General features: G+C 35.1%; 1 protein-coding gene across 2 annotated transcripts; it reads left to right on the top strand.

The window, feature by feature from the left end:
- Window positions 1-3,936: 3,936 nt before the first annotated feature.
- On the top strand, window positions 3,937-8,256 carry si:ch73-359m17.2 (uncharacterized protein LOC799904 homolog). Of its 2 annotated transcripts, XM_056741720.1 has the most exons (8): window positions 3,942-4,121; window positions 4,287-4,568; window positions 4,908-5,041; window positions 5,307-5,589; window positions 6,176-6,309; window positions 6,623-6,905; window positions 7,807-7,940; window positions 8,027-8,256. In XM_056741720.1, coding segments are annotated over exons 2-8 (975 nt in total). In that variant the 5' UTR covers window positions 3,942-4,121; window positions 4,287-4,566; the 3' UTR covers window positions 8,032-8,256. The 2 variants fall into 2 exon arrangements, with proteins under 2 accessions (XP_056597699.1, XP_056597698.1); XM_056741721.1 differs by lacking the exons at window positions 4,287-4,568; window positions 4,908-5,041 and having other exon boundaries at window positions 3,937-4,121.
- The last annotated feature ends 743 nt before the right edge of the window (window positions 8,257-8,999 follow it).

Raw genomic sequence — 8,999 nt, 5'->3', positions numbered from 1 at the left:
TGTTGCAATTTTGCACTTTTGACAAACAGTCTGAGATATTTGAGTGTTGTGTGTAATAAAACAATACTCTTTGAAATCATAATTGTATTGCATTGTTTTAAACACTAAATATTTTACTTAAAACATTCCTCAGACACTTATTCAGTTATTTATAATATACGTTGTTCAAAAAATCAAAAGTAGTTTCAATGTAGCTTGCTACTTTTTGATAGTAACTTGTAGTGTAGCTAACTACTTTTCCAAAAGGGTAGCTTGACTGTAGTTTAACTACTTTAACTTACGAGTAGCTTGTAGCTTGTCAAACTACAGTTTCAGAGTAGCTTCCCCAACACTGCTACTTATTGCTTTAAAGTTCGTCGCAATGGAATGTAGCGAGTAGCGTTTGGGCACACTACACCGCTACTTGCTTGTAAAAGTATTTAACTACCGTCAAGCTACACTGTTTTAAAAGTAACTTAACTACCGTCAAGCTACAGAAAAATGTAGTTAAGGTAGTAGCGTCGCTACTTGTAGTTAGCTACTCCCCAACACTGGAACCAATCGGTCTTAAAATGCAGCCTTCAATATGGGATTCCTTTTGTGCCAATAAGTACGAACGCGAAATAAAAAAACCAAACAAAAATAAACAACACGACAGAAGAAATACACTTGAAAACGAAAAAAATGAACTCCAATTGCAAACTTTTAACACTTTCAAACAAACTGCATTCATCATCAAATGTTTTCTAATGATCCTTTTCGAAGATCATTGTTTATGAATACGATGCCCGAGATTTCGTTTGCGCTTCATTATTTTTCGTTTACACTGCAAAAAGTTACGTTCGGACTTCTGGCACAAACCTCTCGCGTGGGCGGGAGTTAACAGTGCTTTACTCTCATTGGCTAGTCAGATTTTGATCGACAGGTCCGTGACCTGGAAGTGGAAGAAGTCTTAGTGGCGGCGCGCAACTTTAGAAAGCGATCTGGAGGTGGACGGTGAAGTTACTTGTGATTAGTTACCTTTGTTATTAAACGTAGAATCATGGATTTATTAAAATGTTGCATGAAGCATACAGCCCTTATTTCACTACTGTTTAGAACATGGTTACCGTAGTAAAATCCATATGGGTTTGCCAATAATCAATACCCAAAAACAAGTGATTACTTTTATTACAAAAAACTATAAGCTTCGCAAGGGAGTAGGTTACCAGTGAGGAAACATACATAAAGATCATGTTTTTGTCTCGATACATAAGAAAATTCAAACGGAACATTTACATAATTTAAGTATTTTTGATGCTTTAAAAGCGACGAACATTGCATTATATTATACATTTGTTTCTGACTTTGTGCAATAAACTGGATCGAACCAATCGCCATGTTCTTACCACTGAGGCACAGGAAATCTTATTAAAGCAAAAAAATACTTTTGTGCCAGACAATATGATTAACATGAAAATATCTCTAACGAAGGACAGCATGAATCGAAGTGAAATTATGTTGGTCATAAAATCAAAACAAACATGTAGATCGTTTCAAACTTGTGACCTCCTTCGGCAGAACACAACATATAATTTGAAGAATGTTGATAACCAGAATACATTGCCCTTATTGTATAACAATAATTAGTATTATTAATATGATTATTATTAGTTTTAGTTGTAATAGTAGCCTTCCATGTAATGGACACCAGACATTTCTCAAAATACATATTTTTTGTTCAACAGAAATTAAATGACATGAGGGTCTGTATTCCTGCTATACAGAAAACTTTTCAGATTATTTTGGGACATATAAAACATCAGATGAATGACTTCTGTCATATATCCCTAAATTTGGAAACTTTGCTTTTGCCATAGATGAAGCTCCTCTCTCCAGCAAGTGGGTCAGCATCTCCACGTCGTAATTATCGCTGGATATCCCTAATTGTGCTGTTTCTGTGTTGTCAATAAATGCAAATAGTCCATTTCTACACATGATTTTTTTGACTGTCTTTAGACTAACAGTTATCCTGTGTTTGACACTTAAAATATAAAGGATCTCTTTATAAGGCAGACTCAAGTCAACGTAATATTGAATTAAATCAAATCAGTCCATACCATATGATAAGGAATAAACAATCTGCACTGAACAGTTTTAACACATAAGGGTAAACAGAGAGAGAGAGAAAGAGAGAATTACTAGACAGTATTCTGTACAATGTATTTAAACACTGGTTCCTTTTATTCATTTACATAATTGACCGCATTTGAGGAAAATAACAGCACTACTTGTTAAGAATGATAAATGAATAGTAGATGTTTCTAAAAATGTGAGGTTATGCAAAAAGACTAGACGGGCTCCGTACATTTCAATCCAAACTGCAGCAAAAAAAACCGTTTAATAACAAAGGTAACTTATCACAAGTAACTTCACCGTCCACCTCCAGATCGCTTTCTGAAGTTGCGCACCGCCACTAAGTCTTCTTCCACTTCCAGGTCACGGACCTGTCGATCAAAATCTGACTAGCCAATGAGAGTAAAGCACTGTTAACTCCCGCCCACGCGAGAGGTTTGTGCCAGAAGTCCGAACGTAACTTTTTGCAGTGTAAACGAAAAATAATGAAGCGCAAACGAAATCTCGGGCATCGTATTCATAAACAATGATTTTCGAAAAGGATCATTAGAAAACATTTGATGATGAATGCAGTTTGTTTGAAAGTATGTTAAAAGTTTGCAATTTGAGTTCATTTTTTTCGTTTTCAAAGTGTATTTCTTCTTTCGTGTTGTTTATTATTTTTTTTATTTTTTATTTCGCGTTCGTACTTATTGGCATAAAATGAATCCCATACCTTCAAATCACGCAGCCCCCGAATTGAGACACAGCGATTGTTAACGAAGCCTCACTCTGTCCATCACTACCTTTCAGCTATGGGGTTCCATTTGTGTCAAAAAAAAGTGTTGATTGCGTTGTAGGCAGGGGCGCCGCCAGGAATTTTGGGCCCCATGACAAAAAATCAAATTGGGCCCCCTCTTCGCAGCTGTTGTCACCACATCTCTAGGACCATACTGTCCAATCAAAAGCTTTACATAACTCTAATTAAAGGCTTGCAACTGTCTTGCTGCTTGTAGTTCAATACTAGTACTAGCACAATATTTACTGCTGGTGATTTGTACATCATGCATGCAAGTCTATTATGCAGTTCACTATTTAATGCAAGAATAAAAGCAACAATAAAACATTTGCTGAAGGCTTTACAGTCTCGATGTATTTTTATTGTAAAAGTTGAAAAAATTGAAAATTATCTTAAAATTATTAATTATTATTATAATTATTAATGAAAGATTTAAAAAAAAGAAAAACGAACAAACTTAAAATTAACATCATCCTCTCAAAACAATGAAAACGTCAGATTTTTATACTTAGCTGCACATATATGCCAACAAAAAAATTAAGTGGACATGTAAAATGGAATTTCCACACCTGGGTTTTTAAACGTTTCCTGCACATTGTGAACATTGTCGCCACTGTAGTTCTGGCGCATCTACTGACTGCAACTAAACACCGTCACTGAGAACGCTAAAACAGGACCAAACCATTTCATTCAGATACGGGGGTCGGTCAGTATGGATGTTTACTTTTTGGTCAATGGGAATTTTAACTTTTACTGCCAAAAACAAAGAGATTATTAATTGTATTGTTATATAAATATATATAATGGATGATGTTTTGATAATTTTATATTAGTTTTTACCTATTTTTGGGGCCACTGTCAGTTATGGGCCCTTGGAATTGTCCTAACTTTCCCCCCCTATATGGCGCCCCTGGTTGTAGGCCTACAATACAATTGTCTATGTCTAATGTTATTGCCTGTGTTTTATTTGTTTTAGGAGAAATGTCTTCTCATTGATCAAGAAAACACAGTATCATGAATAATAATGAGACACCGACGCGTCATGGATGTACTATAGTACATAGTACATAGTACATCGCCACGTCACATCTTTTGACGTTGGCTAGATGAGGATTTTAATCCCGGAATTGCCATAGCTCTTTGAAGAACACTTTTAAATGAATGAGAATTCCAGCTGTAATCATGATGGATATTGTTGTGATTTCATTGCTCGTCGTTTGGCCTCAACTGTGTTTTGGTGTTTACACAGGTAAGTGTAAAAATACAAATAAATTTGTTGATTATTGTTTATTCATAAACAAATAGAACCTCTATAGAACCTGTTAAACATTTCATACAAAATGTTCCTATATTTTGTTAGCTTTTCTTTAGCAGTGTCAGTTGTCTAATTGTTCTGTTTTTTAATGTTCAAAAGGGAATCTTGCTCATGGGGCCTATGCTGTCCAATCGTCCATTTACGATGAATTAGCAGATGCTCAACATGCTGTAGATGGAACAAAGATTCAAATTACTTTTACGGCTCATGCACTCACACTGCAACGGAAAATAATCCATGGTTGAGAGTGGACCTCAAAAATATCTACAGTGTGAACAAGATTATCATCACTAATCGTGGAGACTCTTATGCTGAGAGGATAGAAGGTGCTCAGATTCGTATTGGCAACAGTCTGGACAACAATGGCAACAACAATCAGATGTAAGAAATGTTGTCATTTGCTGTATATTCTTCTGAGAGAATAGTAGGCGGCTACTTAAAATATATCTGACAGGCTCGTATGGTCGGCCGCCTACGCTACATTGAGAACTTTATTTACAACAATTTGTGTAATCAAAAATCAATGTGTAATATTGAAATAAGTAGTTAGAACGGTCAATCCTATCTGCAGTAGTTAAAGACATACAGTATGTTATTCCACATAAAGGGTGACTAATAATGGTTTATAATAATACGTTTTGGAAGGACAGTAATAATATGCAGTTTGCTAACAGAGATTTGTCATTCTCACATTCTGTTATGTATATACTGTATTCGCAGGGCTGCAACTATTCTCACTGCTCCTATGTACACAGAAACCTATACGTTTAATCCTATTAATGGGCGATATATCAACATTTTTCTACCTGGAATGTCAAAAGTTCTCAGTCTTTGTGAGCTTGAAGTGTATACAGGTAAAAACATTGACAGGTAACATTTCAATATGTAAATGATTGTTTTTTTATTATATTCACTGAAATATTGTCCACTTGTGTTCCACATGATTTTCTTCATTGTTTGAATACTTACTCCTAAAAGTAAAGGTTTGTTGTTTGTCATGTTGTGTTTTCACATGCACGCACGCACACACCCACAATACCTTAACACACATAGAACCTAAAATTAGATTACTTTGGCACCACTGAAATAAGTATTGTTCTGTTTTTTAATGTTCAACAGGGAATCTTGCTCATGGGGCCTATGCTGTCCAATCGTCCACTTACTATGAATTAGCAGATGCTAAACATGCTGTAGATGGAAACAGAGATTCAAATTACTTTTACGGCTCATGCACTCACACTGCAACGGAAAATAATCCCTGGTTGAGAGTGGACCTCAAAAATATCTACAGCGTGAACAAGATTATCATCACTAATCGTGGAGACTCTTATGCTGAGAGGATAGAAGGTGCTCAGATTCGTATTGGCAACAGTCTGGACAACAATGGCAACGACAATAAGATGTAAGAAATGTTGTCATTTGCTGTATATTCTTCTGAGAGAATAGTAGGCGGCTGCTTAAATATGTTTAAAAAATAACTGAGGGGACCGTATGGTCGGCCTCATCCCTACCCTGCATTGAGACTTAATTTACTACAATTTGTGTAATGAAAAAACAATATGCAACATTGAAAAAAATAGTTAGAAAGATCACTCCTTTATAGTAAACGACATAAAGTATGTTATTCCACATATTTGTGTTGTATGAAATTATTGGTTGCCGCTAAATTTTGTGTGTTATGTGACATTTTGTCACTGTCCCTCAGAAACCTTAGATGTCCAAATTCACAGCTTTGCAGGAATTGGAAAAAACACTATTTTTATAATGATTAAATACTGTGTTGTCAAAGTTGAGAAGCATTTTCTAATAGTTTTTATTGCTAAGATTTTTGCAAAGTGAGAAACATAACAGGTGACTCATAATAATGATTTAGGACAACATCACAAAATATGGAGACACAAGGTTTCGGAAGGATAGAGACGATATGCAGTATGCTGAGAGAGGTCCGTCCTTTTCAGATTCACATTCTGTTATGTTTATATTTGCAGGGCTGCAACTATTATCACTGCTCCTAGGGACACAGAAACCTATACTTTTAATCCTATTAATGGGCGATATATCAACATTTTTCTATCTGGAATGTCAAAAATTCTCAGTCTGTGTGAACTTGAAGTGTATACAGGTACATTTAAATTTCATTCTTTGAAAAGATTACGAACATCCTATTGCATTCAATGTTAGTTTTCTTCGTTGCTTTGAATATATACTCCTATAAATAAAGGTTTTGTCTTTGTCGTGTTGTACATATACACGAAAAATACTTTAACACAAATGGAATTTAGCAGAATTTTTTTGTCGTTGTGGAAAAGCTGCCAAAAAATTGCCACCTTTAGTTTTAATAGTGTATCATGCCAATATTCTTAAATTAGTGAAAATCTAAAAAAAAATTATGACTCAAGCACCACTGAAATAAGTTTTGTTTTCATGTTCAACAGAGAATCTTGCTCATGGGGCCTATGCTGCCCAATCGTCCACTTACGATGAATTAGCAGATGCTCAACGTGCTGTAGATGGGAACAGAGATTCAAATTACTTGAACGGCTCATGCACTCACACTGCTGAGGAAAATAATCCCTGGTTAAGAGTGCACCTCAAAAATATCTACAGTGTGAACAAGATTATCATCACTAATCGTGGAGACTGTTGTGCTGATAGGATAGAAGGTGCTCAGATTCGTATTGGCAACAGTCTGGACAACAATGGCAACAACAATCAGATGTAAGAAATGTACTCATTTGTTGTATTGTTTTCTCCTATTTGAATAACTTGGTTTGTTTGACTTCATTTCTTTACAGGAAAGTAAAGCATAAACAGGGAAGTAAGGATGAGAAAGGGCTTTTATGTCTATGCTTTTATATACACGTGCTTGACAAATTAACTTAAAGGGATAGTTCACCCAAAAATGAACATGCTGGCATCATGTCATCAAACTTGTATAGCCTTCTTGCTTCTGTTCTGCAGAACTCAAAAGAAGATATTTTAAAGAATGTTGGTAACCATACAACAACGGTACCCATTGACTTGCATTGGTTATGTGTTAATACAATTAAAGTGAATGGGTACAGCCATCATTAGGTTATCGATATTCTTCATCTTTTGAGTTTTGCAGAAGAAAGTCATACAGATTTGAAATGACAGGGTGAGTAAATGATAAGCCTTTTTATTTTGGGGTGGACTATCACTTTAAAATACTCCAATAGAACATTTAAATAAAATACTCTGACTCCAATAGAACATTTTTTTAAAGCAAGGGCAGTTCATGGAGCCTCTGAATAGTTCCCGGAAGTTAACGCACGGAGCTGCAGCAAAACAGACCAATTGTGACAAACTTTTTAACATTTAAAGTGTTAGTCATTTAATGAATATTTTCATTGATAGTTGATAATATATCTATCTACACTTGTATTTTCAAAACAATTTGTGTCAAAACATTGGAACTTCATTAGCTATAATGGTCATTTATATCAGCTGTAATGTAAAGGTGGATGACATTTGTTATTATATGTGTCTCACGTGAAGTTATTCATTGCTACGCAATTAATTAAGTAATAATTATGTGAAATGCAGTTTGCTTGTCAAAGTTATTTTCATGTTCTCACTCTCTGTTATATATTTTCAGGGCTGCAACTATTCTCACTCCTCCTATGGTCACAGAAACATTTGAGTTTAATCCTATAAGGGGAAGATATGTCAACATTTTTCTACCTGGAATGCACAAAGTCCTCAGTCTGTGTGAGATTGAGGTGTATACAGGTAAGAAATAACAGATAAGAACAGAAGGTAATGTGTGTGTATGTATGGTCTAAATGTCCTTACTGTTTTTCATATGTTGTTGGCAGGTTAAGTGGCATGAGTTGCAACATGAATCAAATGCTGATTCCGTCATTTACTCACCCATATAATTTTTTCTTCGTGGAAACAGCATATGTTATATGTACTACTTTTATGGTATTGAGTGTAATAGTCAGTTAAAATACACTCAACATTTTTTCTTGCTATTATTTTGCCCCACTGAGGGAAAATAATTTATAACATGAAATTTTGAACACAATAAAATAAGCATATCACACACTTGTTTTTTTCTTCATTCATTTTACCCATGCACAATTATGTACTGTAGTCTTTTGTGTGGCTAGTTTCATAATTGGTTGTGCTTTTTGAGACATGAGTACCCTATAAGCAACATATTTAATTTATTAACATGGTTAATTATGAATATTTATACTGTACATGCCATTAGATGGTAATGTTTCTGCAACACGTGATGTGGCAAAAGTAGATTTTGCCGTTCAAAAAATCTCAGACAAAGAAGGTCCAGGTGTCAAGAGTTCCCTTCATTTATTCGTATCAAACAAAGTGAGATGTTCCCCAGAGCATCTGAAAAGCCAGAGCCTTCCAGCCTACTGTTACAGCGAAACTTCTAATAGGAGTACTCCTCAAAAACTAATCAGGTAAATTCACATTTTCTCTTATTTTCGTCATGCAATGCTTTTGATCTGCCACGTTTATTTCGTAGGCAACGAGGTACATATCTAACGGTGGTTCGCTCGATATTGTCTAATTTTCAAAACATATTTAAATTCAGTGGGCAAAATTTAAATACTTATGAAGTCATGAAAAACTGCTGGATCATACCCAATAAACAGTGGAAAAGTACCCAAGGTTACGAGAGAAGAAGATGTCACGAACTTTCAGGCCTCTTGTTTTTAGGCCTCAGAAACATCACTGGATTTTACATTGTTAGAAGTGCTCAAAATGTGCTCTAAACATGCTTAAAATGACAAAGTGCATTTATGTGAATAATCATTGAAC

Source organism: Triplophysa dalaica, chromosome 25, assembly GCF_015846415.1.
Source record: "Triplophysa dalaica isolate WHDGS20190420 chromosome 25, ASM1584641v1, whole genome shotgun sequence".
Taxonomy (NCBI): domain Eukaryota; kingdom Metazoa; phylum Chordata; class Actinopteri; order Cypriniformes; family Nemacheilidae; genus Triplophysa; species Triplophysa dalaica.
Note: the sequence above shows the minus strand (reverse complement) of the source record. Positions and strands in the feature narration are given on the sequence as shown.

Bases quoted from the DNA above. Each gene is read 5' to 3' on its own strand.
- si:ch73-359m17.2 (XM_056741720.1), top strand. The intron at 6,310-6,622 runs GTACATTTAAAT...CATGTTCAACAG, and splicing joins TGAACTTGAAGTGTATACAG to AGAATCTTGCTCATGGGGCC. The intron at 6,906-7,806 runs GTAAGAAATGTA...ATATATTTTCAG, and splicing joins AATGGCAACAACAATCAGAT to GGCTGCAACTATTCTCACTC.